Consider the following 21976-nt stretch of genomic DNA (forward strand, 5'->3'; position numbering starts at 1 on the left):
ACTACCTGTGTTACGGTCTGTGTGGCTCTGGTGACTCAGACACTTCGGGTGGTTTCTGTACACATACCCCCGCGAGGAACTCGAGACTTTGCCGCGTCTTCGACGCCTCAGTTGAGTAGAGGTTCTTAACCCAGTGAACGGCAAGGGAAGTTAACAGGGAGGGTCCTGTGTTTAGGGAAGGGTGCTCCGCGGCTGACATGGTTCTATGGACAGGACTACGTTAGGTGGGTGGGAACCAGACCGTGGGCGGAACGACGCTCGGTGGGCGGAACGACGCACGGTGGGCGGGGCTTATCTCCGTCAGGACCAAGCTCACGGGGCAGCACTCCGCCCTGTGGGCGGAGTTTCGCTCGGTGGGCGGAACTACGGCCTGAGAGAGGACCCTTGACTGGCTCCTTCAACCCGGAACTTCCTGGATCCTGCGCGTGCAGATGGCGTTACCTGGAGCTTAAACCCCTGCAAGAGGGTATCGGAGGACTGGTGAGAGGTTAATAGAAAAATTTTCCGGCGCGCTGGCGTGAAGTTTCCGAGGGTTGAGACAGGATTGGCCGTCCGCGGGCTGCTGCCGTCTGGCGGCTCCGTTCCGTCGTCGCTCGCTGCCTTAGGCAGTCCTACTCGGCCGCAGGCCTGCTGGCTCAGGCCTGAAACCCCCATGCCTGCTGGGCCTTCAGCCCACGGCAGGGTACCAGTTTTGGGTTGTTCTGTTGTCACCAGTTTCCACGTGGTTGTTAGAGAAAATCCCTATCCCCCTAACCCCCCCCCCCCAACTAGGCTATCAGCTTCTCCACGAACCTTCCTTAAGTCCCCAACTCTATTGGATCTTTCCCTTTTGTGACTCCACTCGTATGCTGTCAATTACAGCACCTATCTTTGTTTCTTGTGTTTGTGTATGTTTCATATGTATGTATATAGGTTCTGTACCACACTTGGTACATAGTAATTGATTAATGAATACTAGAGGAATGGTTGGATTTTGGTTACTTATTGGAAGGATTTTAGATTATTTAATTTGGGGGTGGTTTATGTGTATTTTCTGCTTTTATAATAGTCATGTATTTTCTACTGTGTTCATTGTTTTTTTTTTTTTTTTTTTTTTTTAGAAGGAGTTCTGTTGGGGTTCGGAAACATTGCTGTCTCTGTTGTTCCTGAGGCTAGACATTGAAGGAGGAGAGATACAATGTGAGCAAAGGGAAGAAAGGAAGAATGTGCAAGGTGTCTTCAGAGAGTAATTAGTAGACTAGAGTGGGTATAGAGAAATAGCAGGAGATACCTTTGACAGATTTATGCTAGAGTCAGGTTTCCAGCAATATGTCAGGACAAAGAATATTGCTCCTTGTGGGTTGGAGGAGCCACTGAAGGATTTTAACATTGGGACGGTTCATTTTATACCACTATGCAGAATAGACTTGAATGCATGTGGCTTAAGCCAGGGGTTGACAGTCTTTCTGTAAAGGGCCAAATAGTAAATATTTTAGGCTTTGCGAGCCACAGTTGTCGCAGGAAAGCAGCCACAGACAAAACATACATAATCGAATGGACATAGCTGCGTTCTAATAAAACGTCATTTACAAAGACAGGTGCCTGACCTGATTGGGTCCATGGGTATAGTTTGTCCCAACCCAGAGTCTAACCAAATAGTCCTAGGGACTAAAGCAGTAACCCAGTCCTGAAGTAGGCAGTACTAAATCATGTTTTTGTACTGCATTTTTATTTATATACGAGAGGCCACATCACATAATGAGAGCTCAGGATCTAGTCTGCTTGGCTTTGAATCTTGGCATTCTCTGACTACTAATAGTGCGACAATGGGCAGATTAACTTCTCTTTGCATCAGTTTATTTTTTTAATCTATAAAATGATAAAATAGTACCTCCTACAAAGTGTTGTAATGAGTAAATTAGTTAAAACACATAAAATGTTAGCATAGTGCTGTACATGTAGTAAAAGCTTAATAAATCTTAACTATTAATATTTTTTAAATTGTTCCTCATGTGCATTGTTAAAGACAGGTTTGAGAGATGTTTCTCAAGTAGAATTTATAGGCTTAGTGTGTTTAGCTATAAAACAAAGATAATACCTACAGTTTTTAGACAAGAGCCATTCACATAGAGGTGATGTGGAAGTCATGAAAGTAATTTAACGTGGGGGTTAGGAAGTGTAAGATTAAGTACTGGTTTTGAGGAGGTGCACACAGGAGTGAAAATGGGGCAAGTAAAAAGGAATGAAAGAAGGAAGGAGAAGGGAGTCAGTCCTAGAGTATGAAAGGAACCAGAATGGAATAGCAGTATGTAAACTAGCAGAAGGATGGATGGTGATGGTTAGCATTGTCAGATGCTGCAGAGAGCTGAAAAAAAACAATTGCTGTGTTGAGAATATTAATTAATGAATCTAACTGGCAGAAATTAATGCGGAGCCTCTTATGGGCCAGGTGCTGGAGATGCAGAAAAGAATTAGCTACACACTCTGCACTGAAACAGAAAAATCTAGTAGGACCAAAAGGACATAGAGATAATTTTAATACAAGCAGCAATTTTAAAAATAATCAGGAGTAAGGTGGAATTTCTTAGATTTAATTGGTACCTTTACTTCCAAAACTTAAATTGATGTAGTTTATAAACGTGGGCAACTTAATTGAGCTCCTTTTCTTTCTTTCCTAGACAATGGCCAAGAACAAACTAAGAGGACGGAAGTCCAGGAATGTATTCCACATAGCCAGCCAAAAAAGCTTTAAGGTTAAAAATAAAGCAAAACCAGTTACCACTAATCTGAAGAAGGTTAGTATCACTTAAGCACTCTGACTTTATTGTTTACAAGCAAAGCTACTGAAAAACTGAATGCTAATATTTAAAACAGGTTCTTAGCCTTTCCTACAAAAGCAAGATGATTTTAAACATTTGTTTTAAAAAAGAAAAAAAGATGAAGAGAAATAACCTCCCTTTCTTGAATCCAAATGTGCAAAAAGAAGAAAGCATTTTAACTGCAAATGTATGAGGCTCCAAGTAACAGTTTTAATAGCTTTCTCAGAGCATAGAAATCATAAAAAACCATGGTATGGAAAAGTTATCTCTAAACTAATATATATTCAAGAAGCTTTCAACAGAGCCAAGACATGGAATGTCAGTCAACACCCATTCTTTTTCTCCTCGGTAATTCTTATTTCTCTGAAGATATCTAGAACTCAGATAAAAGCCTAAAAATAGAAGATAAAATATTTTGTTTCTTAAAATACAAAATTTGAAAAGAAAGGAGTTGCTCTATCTTTATTTCAAAATATTTGGGGAATGGGAAATTTCTTCAAGATTAAGTAGGCTCCTTAAGAAGATTATTCAAGAAAATGTTTTCAAGCTTAAGTAGTAGGTGGAGTCACCTCTAGAGGACTTAGTAATTATCATAATGGTCCATAGAAATGTAACATTTTATCTTTCAGTCTTCATGAACTAGCTGAGTTAAACTTTTTGGTGGAGCAATTTCATGACTTTGGAAATGCTAAAAAGGAAATAAAGCTGGGTGATATGACTGGGGTTTGGGGGTGACAGTTTTAGATAGAATTGTCTTCAGGGTTGACATTGAAGCCAAGACCTGACTGATAGGAGCCAGTGATGCAAACTGCTGGGAAGTGTTGGGAGCAGCATGTTCTAGGCAGAAAGAATAGTGAGTGCAAAGACCCCCAGCTGGGTGAAGGCTTGGTGTATTTGAGGAAAATTATTTTGTTTGGATAGGAAGTCCTAGAAGCTTTATGGATGCTAATGGAAAAGATCTGTGGGTAGGCAGCCTGGTTGGAGAAAGTATCGAACACTTTTATGAGAAAGCAGCCTAACTTAGGGGGAGGTCGTACGATTGCCAGGCACTGTATAAATGGTAAATTGAAGTTGGTGGCCATGAACTTAAAGTGAAGCCAGTCAGCCAGTTATGCTTTTCTACAGCTTCAGTTTGGGGCTCAGAAAAGGCTGATACTTGAGTTTAGCTAGGTCGCCAGGCAAGTCTGATTGAGGGAGAGAAGAGAAGGAGAGTTAAGAGGGTGTGAAGGAGTGACTGATTAGTGGTCATGGAATCTGTGCAGGCTAAAGGAAAAAGTGGGGATATGAAAATGTGAACAATAGTGAACTTGGTAGGAAAAGATTTCAGTGAGATTTAAGAATTATTAATAAAATAAGTGAATAGAAGGATAGGAGGTGGTGCGGTAACAGGTAATGATGCAGCCTAAGGTGATGCATGGGAGTGATGGCAAGGTAGGTCATGGAAAAGACCCCTGGAGATGAGGACCTGAAGAGATTAAGAAGCCATAGGATAGGTTTTTGTTGTAGCGACTAAGCAGCGACGCCAGGCGTGAGAGGGGTCAGTGAGCCATGGTTTGAGATCTTTCACAAAGGAGCAAGTAATCATGGTGTTGGTAGGTGACAGTAATGAGGAGAGGGGTGTCAGAATGTCCTGATGCATAAAATGCAAAAGAGCCAAAAGTTTTGAAGGAGAAAGAGTTGGGGAGCAGCTGTGAAGAACAAGAGTACCACCCCCACCTTTAAGATTCAAGCGAGGAAAGCTACAGGGGCCGCTGTCCTCAGGAGACTGCCAGGCACTTCCATCAAGGAAGGATTCAGAGACGTACTGTTAGAAGGACCCTGGAAGCATGCCATCCAGGTTCCTCATTTTACAGATGAGAGACGATAGCACCGTAGCTTAGAAAGATCGTGGTCACATATTTTGGCCTGCTTATACCAGGAAAGTCAAGGTATGAGGTATATCCACACAATTCTTATTTTTAAGAAAACAGAACCTTTTGTCTAAAATGTCCCAATAAGACTGTAAGAATTTTAGTGTAAATTGTCTCCACAAATTGGTAGGATTGATAAGAGTTTATAGATTTGGGGGGTAACAAGATTAAATTAAGGTTGCCTGTATTTTTATCCTTAATGGTTGTGAGATCATGGATTAAGGCTCTCTTTTTTTTTAAAGATAAACATCATGAACGATGAAAAAGTTAACAGAGTGAATAAAGCTTTTGTAAATATACAAAAGGAACTTGCACACTTCTTAAAAGGCCTTTCCCTTGAACCTCTGCAGAAACAGCTGGTGAGTGGAAATCACTTCCTTTTGTTCTGGCTAATAAACTGAAGGCTAATAAATTAAACTCCAAATTTTCAAAGCCTGTATTGATTGTAATTTTTAGTATTTGGCTCTGTATTATGTATAGCTTATTCAGACTTTAAAACATTGAGTCTAAAATATGGGAATTTATTGTTCTATTTCCAAAAGTACAACTAGAAGAAATTATATTGAATAATAGATTATATGTCAGTAGATTATGTCATTTTTGTTTGCTATTGTTATCTGAATTTTTAAATGTAATTTTCTCTCCAGATTCCTCAGCAGTGTCCTGAAAACGAACCAGTTAATGTTGATGAAGCTACAAGATTAATGGCTCAGTTGTAATACACTGGTGATGCATCAAATTCCCCAAAAAGACCAATAAATTAAATGCTTTATACAATTTTATTTTTAAAAATCTTGTTAATGTACAGGCATTGGCACATTTTAAAAACAAACTACATAAACAGATCTTTCCTATAACCTAGGAAAGTGGAATGTCAGAAGTCAACAAAATGTGATAAACTTAAAGTGCTAAAACAGAAGGCACTTCACAAAATCTGTTCACTGAAACAGTTAATATATCCTAGTTTACACCCTTCACTTTATAAGTGGCAGTGAATGTCTGGATCAGAGGATACACAGAAATATGGACAGTCTCGTGGCAGTAAAAATGTAAGACAAACAAATGATGAGCCCTTGGCCAACTTTTTTGTTTTTGATGACCTTAAGTCTACTTTAACTTTCCTCTCATATAAGGAAAAAAACAGAAGGATTCAGAATGGGAGGAAAAGTTGAAATTCCAGAATGTAATTACTTGAGGGTAGGGAGTTGGTGGATATGAAATCACTTTTTCCCCTGAAGCAATCAGAATCCTTTGTTCTTATGGTTGAAGTTTTGTGAAGTAAAAAAGAAAGTATTAGGGAAGAACATTTCAGAATCAGTGAACTAAAAAGGTGTTACATTCATAATTTTAAATACTTAGGTTATTAAGACGTCTAAAATGTTACACAGTTAGAGGTAGATAACAGTCCCAAGTTTCCATGGAATCTAATAATTTAGTATCTGGACATCAAACAGATCACAAACTCCTTCATTATCATCTAAATTAAAGTTGTAGTCATCTGCCGGGGTTGGAGAAAGCCGTAAAAGCGGAAACACTGCAAGCAAAAAATAAATTCAGTGTTAGAGATGGTTTCTACATACAGGTAATGATGTCTAACATAAAATACTATCAAAAACATCAAGCCAAATTATGTTTCCCATGTTGTACAGCAATTTTTTAAAAATATATAATAGGAAATGTAATGATCAAATTAATGACTTGTATTTTGTGTATATTTTGAAAGATTCTTCTTTAAAGACACTTTATGCATTGATTATAAGTGTTAGCTTGAGAAACAGAAGTTAATTTTTATTGGTTGAACTTGTCACTAAAATTTATGATTCAGAAACACTGGTCAAAGTATTTTCTCTGATCTGCTAAATAAGCTACCACTTTGAAAACAGAGAAAGGAACTAGACATAAATTAATAAATACGCTGAAATTCTCTGCTTTTACAGAGGTGTTTGATAAATGTCTAAGTGGTTACTGTGCCATTGGCTAATTTAACAGCTGCCACTTCCTAGGTCTCGGCTATACATATTTGTTAGGAACCAGGACTCTGAATCCAAGAACTTTTAGAAAGGTGAGGCCCAGAGAGTAATTGTTAAAGTAACTACCGTATTATAGCTAGTTGATTTTTAAGAATTATTTTAGATTAGACGATGATGTGGCTAATCTTAGTAATACTGACTTCACATTGGCAGCTTGAAATTGGCCATGGTAGGAGTGTTTACAAAACTATGTTTTCAGATTTCCTGTTGACTCAGATACACTGTTTTACTCTTCTTGGCCAAATTCTTCAGGTGTAAAAAGGGCTAGTATGCCAACAATTTAGAAGTTTATTCAGTAAAGGTGATAAGTATCCCCTTATGAATTCTTTTTCTTCAAAATGCAGGCAAAAAATTCTGAAGGATGCCTATAACTTACTATAAATTTCATGAATCATCATAGTACATTAAGCAGTTAAAAAATATAGGTTCTTCATTTCTTTTAAATAATGTGCCACTCATAAATTCTAGAAAAGCATTATTGATGTATAAGGTTATATTAAATTTTTTAACTACTTACCATCAGAAGACATTAACTCATCAATGATATCTCCACTAATAGATCCCGCTGGAAAGAGAATTGTGATAAAGTTTTTTTACACTTCTCTTTATTAACAGCAAAAAGGCAGTTATATTTAAACAGCATATATTTAAACACAGTATATATTAAGCAGTTATATTTAACATCAGCATCTTGATTAAAAGTACGAAATTAAAGTACTAGAACTTTATGGAAACAGAATTTTCATGACACCTAATCTGTACTTGGCATTACTTTTAAACTTCGGAACTCAAGATTTAGCCCCAAAAACTCATCATTGTTTTCCCAAAACTGACTCCTCAGTTTTTAAAGTCAGTGTTACCATAATTCTCCCAATGACCCAACCTTAAAAGTGCAACATCACTTTACAGTCCTCCTGTTAACTTTATCTTCAGATCTCACACATCAAAGGTTACTTATTTTGCCTAAAGAGTATTTCTCAAATCTTCCTTATTTCTCTTTCCAATCCCATTGTCATCACCCCATTTTAGCCTCAGTGTTCTCTCACAGTTGCATAACTGCAAACATCTTATCTTCTGTCTTCATTGCCTCTAATATCTTCTTCCCAGGGCCAAAAGCCTCTTCTTTCCTAATCACGTTACTTCTGTGTTCACCAGTATACAGTTCTAAACGTGCCACTTCCCTGGTCACAAATCTTCAGTGGTTTATAGGTCCAAGTCCTAACTCAGTCTGATATTCAAGGCCCTCTCTAATCTGGCCCCAAATTGGTTTCTTTACTATTTCCAAATACAAAATCATGTACAGAAATGAAATGCTCAAAAGTTTCTTTAATGCTTTGTGAAAGCCAATGTACTAATTGTGTCTGAGCTAAACCATAAGCCTGCCTACTTTATTCTTCCCAATTAGATTATAAGCTTTTGAAAGATGACACTTTCTGTTGTGCATCCCTATGGCCTATGGTGTGGAAATACTTATAGGGGAAGGATATGGGCAACAAGAAGCTGAAAAATATTCTGTGTCCAGTTAGATCTTTTTAGTCTCACTCTTACCTATTGTGAACTCAAAGAGTAGACCACATCCCAAAAGGATAAAGGTAAAAATAAACAAATTGGAATATATACAATATAGTTTTTAAATTATCTGCAATACTACGTCTAGATTGCGTGGCAGTCATTCATTCAGCAACCATGGGTCCTTTATTTGGAACCACTAAGGAGTTGGCAAATACCTAGCCATGTAATAACCAAGGGAAAAGGACTGGATGCTGAGGAAATTTTATAAATTTAAGAAATGTGGCCCCTATTCCTGATGCCCAGTTTTTAGCTATTTATCATTTCACAGATCAAACAACTTAGGAAGGCAAAATTTCCTAAATAATTGGAGTTGAGATCACTTATCAACTCTATAAAACTAAGCTTTCCAAATAAAAAGTGTAACAATAGAGAATACAGAGAAACAGGAGACATAAGTCACTATAGTCATCCCTAGTATGATTTTTATTAAACGTAGAACAAATTTCAATTATATATACTAGAGTTACTAAGAGATAAAAGAACCTTACAAAATAAATCTCAGATAAAAAGCTGACATGTAAATAGTAAAAGGGGGGTGGGGGAACAAATTTGGTTTAATTCCAAAAATGGAATCCTAAGGAAAACTGCAAATACATATATTTACACAGTCTATGAAACAAGTAGTAGTAGTATAATTATAGACAGGATCTGTTTTTTAAATTTTCCTCATAATACATATTCCAGTGCTGGGCACACAGAAGACACAAAATTAATACTTGTTGATCAGGTTTACTATTTTGCCTCCTATACTAGATAATAGAATAACATCACAATTGAGAAATTCAGAAAAGCTCTCCAACTTGTTCAACACAGTATTCATATTTTCCCCTCTCTACTTTTTAAAACAAAGGCTCTGAACCCACCTGAAGATAACTCTGTGGCTGGAGTCTGCTGAAGATTCTGGCTTCTTTCGGAGACATGTTGCTCAGGCAGGTTCTGAGTTGCCATGTTGGATTTCTGTGGAGGCACTGGAGTTGAGGGCTGAGAGGAAGGCTGTGTGAGGTCATCAGGTGGGGGAACAGGAAAAACCACGGGCTTAGAGGAGCTGGACTCTTTATTTATAAGCAGCACGTGGATAGGTCCTGAATGACTCTTTAGATTGATCTGGTATTTCTTTTGTCCATTCTGACCCTTTGAAGTTATTGGGCATAAACAAATGAATAAAGGTCAACATTTCTAGGTAAGCTGAAACATTAAAAATAAGACAGGCAAAGCTATAGGGAATAACTAAATACGACAAAATTAAGTCGTTAAGTCAAAACAGAGAGACCAAGAGTAGAATGGGATATTGAGTGCTATAAACCACTTGCCCCTAAAAGTAAGCTTTTCTTAAATACTGGGCATCAAAAACTCCCAGTTGTAGAATTCTGGAAACCATCTATTTGTGTGTAATTATACATGTCAGTGTGCAGCAGCGCTCCAAGCATTCTCCACATGTATGGAACTCCATCCCCTGGCATTGGCCGCCATTGATGTGGTCATCTCAATGTGCGGTCTTAAATGGCAGCTATTTCACAGGTCGAAACTTTTTTTCATTCAGCAAAGCACAAAGACAACTGAGTTTTCCTATAGAGATATAAATGTAAAGTCCCTCCATTTCAAAAAGGTAATTTGTATCCCGAGGCTTCAGAAACCAGTAAACGCCTAAATACAAAGTTCTAGAATAGCTGGGAGAAGAGAGGGAGGTGATAACAGTAATTTTTTCTACCTCTTTTTTGATTGTTATAGTTTTCAAATCAGTTTGTTTCAGGAAATTTGAATCTGAAAACTAAAATCATGAAATTTATATTAGCATAGAGTCAATAAATATCTCTGACTCAATAAGCCAGAAAATGTTTTTTTAAAGACCTAATTTAAAGCAATATATTATTGTTGATATTTAAAGTGAACTTTTTCCTCAGGATTGTTATGTTGGTTATAGATATAGTCAAACTGATATTTTAAGATTATTGACTATATCATTACTCATTCCTTGATGTCTTCTAGCTCAAATAAAATCAAATTTTAAAAAAAGTAAAATGTTAAATGATTCATTCAGTCACTTCCATAATTTTACCAAAGTACTGAAGACATCTAAATTCAGATATCAGTACTTTCAAACAGACAACTTAAAAGCAGTAACTTGAAAGTGTTTGCAATTAGCTCATGTTCAGCTAAAGAAAATATATTTGTCCCTCTTGTAGATCCATTTTAACAAAAGTTATCCTACATACATACCATTTCTGGAATAGGTACCTCCAGCTGTGTACCAGAAGGTGCTTGAATGGCCAAAAGTGTATCACCTGGTCAAAAAAATTAAGAAATAAAGATTTTTACATTTTAGAAAATACTACTGATCCTGTAATACAGTGGCCAAGAGTGTGGGGTGGCCAAGAGTGTGGGCTGTGGAGTCAGAATGCTTGGATTTGAATCCCAAGCTAGGTAACCTTGGGCTTTTGTTCTTAATTCTGTAAAATGGAGGCAATATAACTTACTGCATAGGGTTTTTTTGGAGGATTAAATGAGGCAATATATGTGTTAGACCTTAGAACAGGTTAAATGTGTTAGCTCTATTCTCATAAACAAATTGCTTTCACCCAATCTCATGTCAAGTCTGAGATTCTCGAAAACTTTTAGCCTTAGTTAAGTAACACTGTTTAGTTGAAGTATTTATACTACTTAAATGACTGGAGATACTAGAGATTAGGTATGATATAGTGAAATCTTAAGCTTAAGTGAACTTACTTTTGAAGCCAAATTCTACAGCAGTCTCTGCTGAGTTGAAGATTAAAAATACTTCCCCAAACTTTCTTTGAAAACTTGGGAAATACGGTGGCAAAGTAGAGCAATAAGCCCACATATATTACCAGCGTAGTCTTAGATGAAAGTCAGATTCCACTTGGCAAGGTGTTCGGCAGATTATTTTTTGTATGTGCATGATACAAGACTGTCCTTTTTTAATAGGTCATGCACAATTAAATCTGTATGCAAAATTTCATTTTACTTATATATATTATGGAAATACAGCCCCCACCCCCCATTTTAGTTACTAATACATTGTCATCTTAAGGGGAAAACACGGAGGCTGGGGATGGAATAGGGTGAGGAATAATTTTCCTGATTATAAAATGGATAAACCTTACTCTGCCCTCATGCTTTCTTTGGGTTCCATTTGTGACCAGCACACTTGCTACATATATTTTCATAAACAGTGCCAATGAGAACCGTGTTCTAGTTCAAGTTTAGTCATTGACTCTGTGATTCTGTGACTTTGAGACTGTTGCTTAATCCCTCTCTGTCTTAGGTGCCTCTCCCACACATAGTTTATACCTACCGATGTGGGCAATGAAGTGAAAGCTGGGAAAAGCAGTTATTGGCATGGGAACAGAAATGAAAGCAGCCTATCAATACATGGCACTGTAGAGTGAGACCCAAAAATGTCCACAAGTCCTGAAAATAATGACTTAGGGTGAGTGCATGGAAAATTTTGAATCACGTTACACTAAATAGGTTGATCAAAGGAAGAATGTAAGAAAAAATTTACTAACAGTACTTACCATTAAAGCAATTACAGATGTCTTCATGAGTTACATAGGAAAATGTACTGTCATAGAGTTAAGGAAACAACATTTATATCAAGGTCTAGACATTTAAATTAAGATAATAAATCTGAAGGCCAAAATAAACAAAATGACCAAATGCATGAAGGGACTGTCACATATGGTCAGATGAAAAAGAACACAAGTCTTTAGTCTGAAAAGGCAAAGACAATCACATAAAGGTCCATAAGAGAAGTGTCCATCCTTTGCTCTAAGAAGAAGCCACTTTTGATTTCTCTGTCATTGAGAACTCTTGGGAGAGAGATGGAAAACACATTCCTCATGGAGACAGGAGCTTCAGGGGGAAGGATATTGATGGGAAAAAGGATGCTCTCAGTGGGAGTGAAGAGCAACTATACAAGCCTCTGCATCGAGAATCTTCTTGGGTCATGGTTTGGGGAATTGGGAGTGGCCACAGTCTTGGAAAGCAGTGCAGCAAAGTGCATGATCAACTAGTTCAATGCTTTTTGAATCTTGGGGTTCCACAAGGCACAGTTGAAGACCCCCATTATTATCAAACTGTTAAGGAGTTCTGATCATAGAAAGGAAATAACAAATGAGATCATGGACTTGTTCACCAAAGACAAGACAACACGAAAAATAAATTGTATACATTAGTCAAAAGTTCATAAGAGGTGGTACAAGATAAATGTAGTTAAAATGTTCCATATGACTACAGGTAAGTTCACAAATCAAGAGAGTCACGGATATCTAAGAGAACACAATGACTGTAAGAAACACATGGAGTATATCACTAATGATTTTTCCCCCCAATACAACAGATACACCAGCCTTGGAACCCCACCCTCCAGTAAATACTGTCTTTGGGTTAATATTAGGCGGAATGTATCCTGGACTGATTGCAGGCCTGTAATATTTCATTTTCAAACCAAAATTAATTTTTCAAAACTTTGAGAGTTGCTGAATTTTTACTACTTCAGAACACTGAATGATTTAAGTACAGAACAATGATTTAAGTATGTCTATGCACTTAACAATGACTTCCAAATTCGCAGACCCCCTAAGCACACTTTAGCTAGATGTTACATCCTATCAGTGGGTAGACTGAATGTAGGTGAATTTGTTTTTCTCAATGCAACACAGTAATGGTGCTAACTGATGCACTGTAAACTTAAAAAGGTAAAAATTTTTAAATATTAGTATAAATCGTTAGAAGGATTATAAAATTAAAATGTTATATTCACTTGCAAAACTGAACTCTAAAAACACTAGAATAAAGTAACTCATCTTCAGACTGAAAGAATATATAGATATTATGTATACGTATAGCTTATTTAAAAGGATATCTATTATTAATGGAGTCGTCCATCACATTTTTGATGCTTTGCTGTAGCCACAACTTCTGCTGATCAAGTTCTCTTTCCTTCAGTTCTAGATCTTCAATTTCGGCTTTAAGATATCTTAATCTATCTATGACTTCTTTAGTATTACAGCCAGCACCTACACCTCTTAAAAACATATGAGAATTAATATTCCCAGTATCAGACCCAGGTAAACATCACTTAATTTTTGTAGTAGTAAAACTCACTGAATATATTCAAGACAAAAATCTTTACACGCTTCTAAAAATCAAGCATTAAAATCCTTAGAAAATTTAAGCACCATATACCTCTGAACATGTTTGCTTAGACAATTTATTGCCAAGAACAACCAAAATACAAAAATTCTCAACATGTTCTAGTGTGCTTTTTGTCTTCTAGAAGGTCAGGCTGGTGACTGAGGCACCAGAGGATGTCAAAGTCAAATCGTCACACTGGAAGTCTCACTATACAGACTGAGATGCTGGTAAAACACATTACAACCTCTTAATATATTTTGGTGGGATTTTTGGCTAAGATAAACCAAAAGATTAAGGCTAAAGGGGACAAATTTGTGGAACAGAAAGTGTTTATCACACTCAAACATACAACAGTTAACAAATGACAACATGCATTTCAACTAACCATTATTTACAAAGTACATATTCCTGTGTATAAGACACAGTTCCTGTTTTCAAGGAGTTTATACTAGGTGGGCAGATAAATACTTAGGCAGAGAGGAATTAATAATACAAAGCAGTATGCAGTGTGTACCAAATGAGTAGCTTGAGGGAGAAAGTAAGATTTTAATTTTAAGAGTGTAAATTAAACAGTGGAGTGAGCAAGGGACATCCCAACATAGAATTGACACATACAGAAGCCCAAAGAGGTGTGTCCAGGGACACAGGTGGGCCTGGTGTGACTAGAGTAGATGGCTGAAATAGAGGCCTTCAGAGAGGCAAATGGTAGAAAGGTCAGATCTTACAGAGCACTGAGAAGAAAAACAAAGGTTTTAGAACAGAGCACTGGTTTGTAACTTACTTCCATTGTATACTATTTTTTGACTTTTTTTCAATTAGGTCAATTCCTTCCAAGACATTGGTGATATCATAAATTCTTCTCTTTTGCCTCACTGCCAAAGTATCTGCAGCCTGTTTAAAAAAAAAAAAAAAGGAAAGAACAATGAAATAAAGTACATTTTGTATTTTAAGGCCAAAAAGGCTTTGGTTATTAACGTCACAGCATGAGAGCCCAATCCTAAATCTGACCCAGTCAGTTGCTTGAGTATGTGCAAATCAACCCTCAAACACTGAAAATACCAAAGAAATTATTCCATTTAAAAGCCAGCAGATGTTGGAATGGAAAAAAAAATGAAGAGGTCATGACACGAAGCCCACAAAAATTAAAGAACACAATAAAAATACTTTATATCACCTTATGGGCTAATCCTGAAAAGGCACTGCTAATTGTCACTTCCTATCTTACTTCTCCGTTCATAAGCAGTCTTGTCTAAAGACAGCCTTAATTACTTTTTAAAACTTTGAAAAATTATACGTCAGCAGCTTTTAAATAATGAAGTCAAGATACTTGGGGGAAAATTCTGAATTATACACACATTGTAATACCTTGAAATACACAATCTGCATTTTTTAAACTCACAGTGAAAAGAGAGGAATGAATCATGCCATCCCAACACAAAGCATAAAATCTACAAGAAATCAAAATCTATAGCACAAGGTTGTGGTACTAGCAAACACAAAAGCTTGGTAGTTTCACTCACATTAGGTAAGACCAACGAAAATAATTAATGCTATCATGTCATGAATGAATTGAGGAATGCTGGACAGTTCCTCTAACTAGTTCTCACTCACATGTCTGACATTTGTTCCCCAATAGTACAAACAGAACCTCTAAGACGAGGTTACCTTATAGCTTCTTTTTTCAGAATGGATTAGACAACAGACTATCTTGAATGTGGAGTCACATTTTAAGATTCATGGTAGTAATGAAAAAACACATTTCTGTCCTTACTGACAATATTCAGTACATATGTACAAGATTTCGTTTCATATAGTTAGTTACCAACTACCCCAGGGCATCACTACCTTCTTGATTCTGTAAAAAAGCACCTCCTACAAAAACCCAGGACAGCATTTTGTTTCCTTCCACAGGGGGCATGTGCAACCACCAGCAACTGTTCACTTCACAGGCATGCGGAACCTGTAAGTGAAATGTCGGTTCTATCAATCTAGTTGTTGTGTTACCCAAAATACCAGGTTACTGTTGTCCAATCACACAGGTCTTCGGGAAGGGGATTCATGCCTCAAACAGTGGACCTGGAGGGTAAGTAGGAAGTGGAAGAGAGAAGGAAGAACCAGAGCGTGAGGCTGTTTGAATCCCCAAATCTGACTAGAGTTTGGCTCCATCTCTTCTAGAAAACGAGAAAATGAAAAAGAGGACTAGGCACTGTTTCATCGATATCCTCTTCCTTGTACTTAGCAATTTCCTCTCTGTTTCACCTACCATCGTAGAGTTTCTGTCCTTGAGTGTGAGGCTGTCTTTCTGAAGAGCAGTCATCTACTGCAAAGCTAACTGTAAAATCTTAAGTTGTGAATTCATGTCTCACTTCCCTCTTGAGAAGTAGCCCGCAGCACTCCAAGCCAGCTCTGTGTTATCCGTAGCTACGGACTCACACACAAAAGCCGTCACAACCACAGCAATAGCTCACCAGGTAGGGTATTAAAATATGTTTGTATGAACCAGATCGCAGAGCTATTCCAGGTCACTGGGCAAAGAGCCATGAGATCTCACTTTTAGCTCAAAATTTGTAAAAAAGTATCTCATTTATAATTTATTATTGCTTAACAATTATAAAATTAAATACTTTATTTCCAAAACTAAGCATTATTTCTTAAATATCTTCCTACTTAAATATATAAACATATACATGACCAACATTAAAAAGGATCTCCAGGAAGCTTTTATTTTAGCAGCTGCATAATCCTTCTGAAGTCAGGTTCTGGAGCTAGGCACACCACGATCCAACCTCAGCCCTGCCACTTCCTGTCTTCAGTTGGCTTCAAACTCATTAAACCTCACTTCCTTTTTGGAAAATGGGATGACAACACATGCTGAATTGTGGGGATTAAACTGGATCATCTTAGCACAGTGTCTACTGCATAATTTAAATATTGGTAAGTAACTGCCTCATCATCAAATACAGGTTGAAACAAGATTGTGGGTAAGTTAGAGTTTGCATGTATACAAACCTATCATATTTTATGTAGTGTTTTTAAAAGTTGCGTGTGAATTCTTAAAGTTTTATTAAGTAATCCAAGACCTTTGTACTTAATAAAATCATACAATGAATCACCACCACCTTCATTCATCCATTCAGCACCCACGGGGTGCCAGGCTCGTCTGGGTCTTAAGGATACAGTGGTGACAGAACGAAGTCCCTGACCTCAAAAGAGGGAGAGGAGTTAATAATGTACAAATAATTATGTTAGGAGGAATGCATGTAGGAAGGTGCTATATTTAATAGGATTTTCAGAGAAGAGCTCCCTGATAAGGTGACATTTGAACTGAATGAAGTGACCCCTGGGAATATCTGGCAGTAAGTGCAAAGGCTCTGAAGTGGGAGATGCTTAGGTCCTTCAAGGAAAGGCGGGCAGGCCAGTGTGGCCAGAAAAGTGATTGAGAGGGAGAATGGGAAGGGGGTGTGTAACGAGAGGAGGAAGAAAGGGGAGGGGGAAGAGAGAGACACAGAGACAGGGAGACAAAGATGATAACGTGGAAGAGGTAGCAAGGGGCCAGATCGCTGGGGTCTTGCAGGCCACTGTAAAGACTTCAGCTTTTACCCCCAGTAAAACAGAAAGTCACTGGAAGGCTCTGAGCACACAGTGATTTGGCTCCACATTTTAAAAGGTTCTCTCGGGCTGCTCTGGGTGAAAGAAAAGAAGCCATTGAGAAAGCAATGGCAATAATCCATTCAAGAGATGGCCGTGGCTTGGGTGAGGGGGTAGCTGTGGAGGTTGTGAGAAATGGTGAGATTCAGGATCTATTTTTTTTTATAGCTTTTTAAAACTGTTTTTATTTTTTTACAGCTTTATTGGATTATAATTGCTTTACAACGTTGTGTTAGTTTCTGCTGTACAACAAAGTGAATCAGCTATATGTAGACACATATCCCCCCACTCTTGAGCCTCCCTCCCACTCTCCCCATCCCACCCCTCTAGGTCGTCTCAAAGCACCGAGCTAATCTCCCTGTGCTATACAGCAGCTTCCCACTAGCTATCTGTTTTACACATGATAGTGTACATATGTCAATGCTACTCTCTCAATTCGTCCCAGCCTCCCCTTCCCCCACTGTGTCCACAAGTCGGTTCTCTACGTCAGTGTCTCTGTTCCTGCCCTGCCACTAGGTTCATCAGTACCATTTTTCTAGATTCCATATATATGCGTTAATATACGGTAATTAGGATCTATTTTGAAGGTACAGTAAGCAGGCGATCCTGAGAAAGGAATCAAGAGTAACTCTCCAGTTTTTGACGTGAGCAACTGGAGATGAGGTAGGTTGCAAGAGGAATAGGTTTGGGGCACTGAAAATCAGGAACTCGGCTTTGGACAAGTTGACTTCCAGGGGGGAGAGATCAAGAAGGCCACTGGACATTGGGAGTGTGTGGGTTAGGGGAGAAGTCCAAGCTAGAGATACAAATTCAGAAGCCATCAGTAAAGAAGACATTTTAGGACACCGGATAGAACCTACTGGATTCACCTAGGAGGTGAGCATAGAAGGAGAAGATGTCTAAGGGCCAACCCTGGGGTTCGCCAGTGTTTAAGATCCGAGAAATGAGGGGCAACCTGCCACTGAAGTAAGAGAAGTAGGAAGAGTGGGGTCTTGGAAGCCAAGGGAAGAGTGTAAGAAAGAGTGACCATGTTAAGTATCGCTGGCAGGGAGACCTGATTCACTGAGACCTGATCCATGGATTAGACTTGAAAGATCACGAGTGACCTTGGTCGGCGCCGTTTTGACAGAGTGGTGGAGTAGAAAGCCTTCATGGAGAGATTCCAGGACAGAGTGGAAGGAAAGCTGGAGTGGACAGCTCTTTTGAAGATTTCTGCTGCAAAGAGGAACAGAAATGGGGCAGTAGCTATAGGGAATTGTGGGGTTTCCCCAGGAAGTTTTTTTTTCCCTTCATTTCTCTTTTCTTTTAAAGATGGAGCAATTTCAACATGCGAGTATGCTGATAGGAATGAGCCAGTAAAGGGGGAAGAGGGATAATTCATGATGCAGGAGAGAGAAGGGGCAACCACTAAAGAAACAGCAGTAACTAGGCAAGGGGGGATGTGAATCAGACTAGCTGAGGATCAGCCTTACATAATAAGAGGGCATATTAATAACTGAAGCTCATCAGAGTGCCCAAGTGCAGCTGTGGGTACGATAGTAGATAAGGTAAGGGGAGAAGTTAGACACTTCCTTCTGGTTGCTTTTTTTTTCTCATCAGTGGAGGTGGGAGTGGAGGAGTGAAGGGGGAGGGGGTGGTTAGTGGTTGAGAGAGGAGAAGTGTGAAATCCTCATCTAGGAAAGCCAGAGAATAAGTCATGTAGAAGGAATGCTGGACCCCACTATGGTCCTGTTCAAGTTAGCGGCCCTGAATTTAAAGTGAGAGCCATCAGAATCACTGTGCATTTTCCTGAGGCCCTGCAGAAAGGCTGGGGTGTTGTCAAGGGACAGGCAGAGAACAAAATGGGTGCATCCTCATCCCATGCTGGCACTGTGTCTGTTGAATGCACATGAGTATGCATCAAATTTACTTTAAAAGTTTACATTTACTATTCTAGGACCTGACCTATATAGCCATAGGGAAGCATCTATTAGATGCTCATTTTTTCAGGAAAAACAAACATAACCCTCTGAAAGACATAGATCTCCCCTCCAAATATTAAATTCTTTTCTAAAAATATGTCACCAGTGGTGAACAAACTGATATCCACAGGTGGAACAAAATTAAAGCTTGTGATGATTTTAAGAGGTGGACAAGTCAAATAAAACCTAAGAGCTCAGAGAGATCACATATAAGTGCTAAAAAGGGCTTTAAGAATTTTCTGGCCCCACCCCTTCACTTGAACAAATGAGTCCACTAAGACCAGTGTTAATTCTGGGAGGGAGAGAGATTATGCGGTAGCTTTATTTGGGTTAGGATTAGTTGCGGCTCATTTGCTCAAGGATGTTCTTCCGATGCAGCCCGATGCTTCATTTAAAAGGGCTGACATAAACACAGTAACTCTGGAAACATCCTGTCTTTCAGGTTCTCCATCTGTAAAGCAGGTACTTTACTCTCTTCCAGGACAACAACTGTTGACACACGTGCGCTCAATGTCTTAGCTACTGTGCTACAGAGACTAACATTACAGCGAGGAGGGCCACTTCCAAAAATCAAAACTGTGCAATACAAACACTACAAGGGACTTTCCTGGTGGTCCAGTGGTTAACACTCTGCGCTTCCACTGCAGGGGGCACAGGTTTGATCCCTGGTCGGGGAACTAAGATCCCGCATGCTGCACGGCACGGTCAAAAAAAAAAATAACCACTACAAAACATCAGTTATATACACATGCATACAGACGTGCCCAAGTGATGGGATCCTGAATATAAGGTGGAAGGGCCCCAGGTAATACACCAAGATTGCCTATGAAATATTTTAATGAGAATTTTAAAAAAACTGTGCTCGATGGTATGTTGCTTTATCTCATGGTAAGATTACTAGCTAATTTCAAACACTGTTAAAGATAATTGAGATGTAGAATGTTTGATTTCAACCCACAGTTAAGAAGAACCATTTATAAGCCAGTAATTGGGTAATTGTGTAATAGGATCTTTCACAGATGTTATCTAACTTAATGCTCACAACTGCTTTGTAAAGTAGGTATCATTCTCCCTGTTTTATAGGAAACAGACTCAGAAGGCTAATGAATAATCAGGTGGAATCTGGCATTAATTATATATTCATGAAATAAATTTGTGGCAAAACATTTTCAAATGGGCTTCTATTATTTTAAAAGACTGGTGGACAGTCATAAGTTCCCAAGCTATACAAATGCACTGAGTAGCAATTCGAGTACCACTAGTCTGCAGGTGGTTCCATCTAGAGTGTATAAAATGGTCTGAAAAGGCAGAAAGATCTTCATTTCCACTTATTTATTTATTCAAAAATAATAACCAGTAACAAAAAAACTGTAAACATATCTAAGTCTTTGGGACCATGGCTAACACCTGGCAGAATGAGGATGAAAAAATGAAACAGTCCTGTAAAGTAGAGACAAAGTGTTATAAGAGACTGAAAAAAGAGATTACTGCAGGTGGCGGCAAAAAAGGAAAGAGTTCCTGGAGGAGGCTGCTGTGTGCTTTCAATGTATCTGTAGAGGATGTTACATCAGTAAGGAAATTAAATACCCAAAAAATAAATAACTTACTTTAAGGCTACAAAGGGCTTCCTCCAGAAGCAGCGCTAAGCACGCAAGTGTTTTAATGAGCAAACCTCCCCCGAAGAAATCTCTCCTAAAAAAATCTGCAGTGCTTTCACTACCTCTAACTACTACTCTGTATGGTATTTTTAAGTGCATAAGCTTTAAATTTGTTCTAATTCTTAAATTTTTTTAATAAACTCTGCATAAGCTTTTGAAAACAAACTTCATTTGTACTGCCTTACTCAAGTCACCAAAGATCTCTCAAAAGAAAAAAGAAGATACTTGATAAAATATCTATTTAAGTAGGAAAAGCCTGATGAAACTCAGCTCTAGAGACTGCTTGCCTAAGTCCCCAACTGCATGCTTTGTAATTCTCATATGTGTTAAGTTTCTAAAACAGGAGCAAAATTAAGCATGCATCTGCTATTCTACCACTGGGATTTGTATCTGCACATTTTCTATCATCCTGATGGTTAGAAGTTAGGAACAAAAGAAGTGGCATAGAAGTTAGGAACACGGGCTAGCCTGTAAGATAACAGTTAAGATATTGTTGTTGTGAAGATTAAATGAGTATATTTGAAACACTTAGGAGAGTGACTCATACATCACGAGTATTACATTCGTGTTAGCCATTATCACTATTATAGATCCAATTTCTCACCTATAGTAAGAAAACATTGTCCTTTGAAAAGTGTATCATGGAATGTAACAGACCACATTTACTTACTTATCTGGTGTAACTCTCTAACTGTAACACTTCAGAACACAGTCAAGCACAATGAAGTAGGAAAAAGGGCTTCTGCAGAAGCAAAAATAGATATAAAAAGGTATGTTTTATTACGCAAATAGTTCACCCCATTTGGATCCTATTTACTCCTTCTTTTCTATGATTCCTAACAGTGGGGCTATTTAATTTCAACGTCCACAAGAGAACTGGAAGTACCATCTGGGACACTGGCAAGGTACCTAAGCAGCAATCAAGAGATGTGGCAGAAATTATAGAAAGGATAAAAAACTCACTAAGCAGACAAAGCTGAGGTCACTGGACATGGCAGTAATCCAACATACTTAGAAAAGCTTTGAGGTTATCACCTCCAAAGGATACAAAAAATAATATTCATCATGACTATCCCAAGTTACCAAAAAAGTAAAATCAAGCACAAAGACATGTGTAATGCAATTTGGAAATTTTTCAAACCAAAATGGTTAAATGTTCTTTTATAAGAAATAATGTTATTAATAGACATAAACCCTTAGGTAATCAGAAAACTCAGCTATGGACAAAATCTCATTATCTAA

At 38.2% G+C, this 21976-nt stretch overlaps 2 protein-coding genes across 6 annotated transcripts in view; one reads left to right on the top strand and one right to left on the bottom strand.

Moving 5' to 3' along the window:
- Positions 1-371: 371 nt before the first annotated feature.
- Positions 372-5485, top strand: RBIS (ribosomal biogenesis factor). Of its 5 annotated transcripts, none has more exons than XM_059901919.1 (5): positions 372-480; positions 1101-1212; positions 2658-2774; positions 4951-5067; positions 5356-5485. In XM_059901919.1, exons 2-5 carry the CDS (start codon positions 1204-1206, stop codon positions 5425-5427), a joined length of 315 nt encoding a protein of 104 aa, XP_059757902.1. In that variant the 5' UTR covers positions 372-480; positions 1101-1203; the 3' UTR covers positions 5428-5485. The 5 variants fall into 5 exon arrangements, with proteins under 5 accessions (XP_059757902.1, XP_059757904.1, XP_059757903.1 ...); XM_059901921.1 differs by having other exon boundaries at positions 1101-1179; XM_059901920.1 differs by having other exon boundaries at positions 383-487.
- Positions 5485-21976, bottom strand: part of E2F5 (E2F transcription factor 5) — a 28747-nt gene continuing 12255 nt past the window's right edge. Inside the window, exons 2-8 of the mRNA XM_059901918.1 lie at positions 14249-14358; positions 13194-13357; positions 11847-11888; positions 10528-10592; positions 9174-9441; positions 7256-7303; positions 5485-6242 (exon numbers count right to left, since the gene is read on the bottom strand). Coding sequence (XP_059757901.1) covers positions 6133-6242; positions 7256-7303; positions 9174-9441; positions 10528-10592; positions 11847-11888; positions 13194-13357; positions 14249-14358 — 807 coding nt within the window. The 3' untranslated portion in view covers positions 5485-6132. The remainder of the gene's footprint in view (positions 6243-7255; positions 7304-9173; positions 9442-10527; positions 10593-11846; positions 11889-13193; positions 13358-14248; positions 14359-21976) is intronic.

This window comes from Balaenoptera ricei, chromosome 17, assembly GCF_028023285.1.
Source record: "Balaenoptera ricei isolate mBalRic1 chromosome 17, mBalRic1.hap2, whole genome shotgun sequence".
NCBI classification, from domain to species: Eukaryota; Metazoa; Chordata; class Mammalia; order Artiodactyla; family Balaenopteridae; genus Balaenoptera; species Balaenoptera ricei.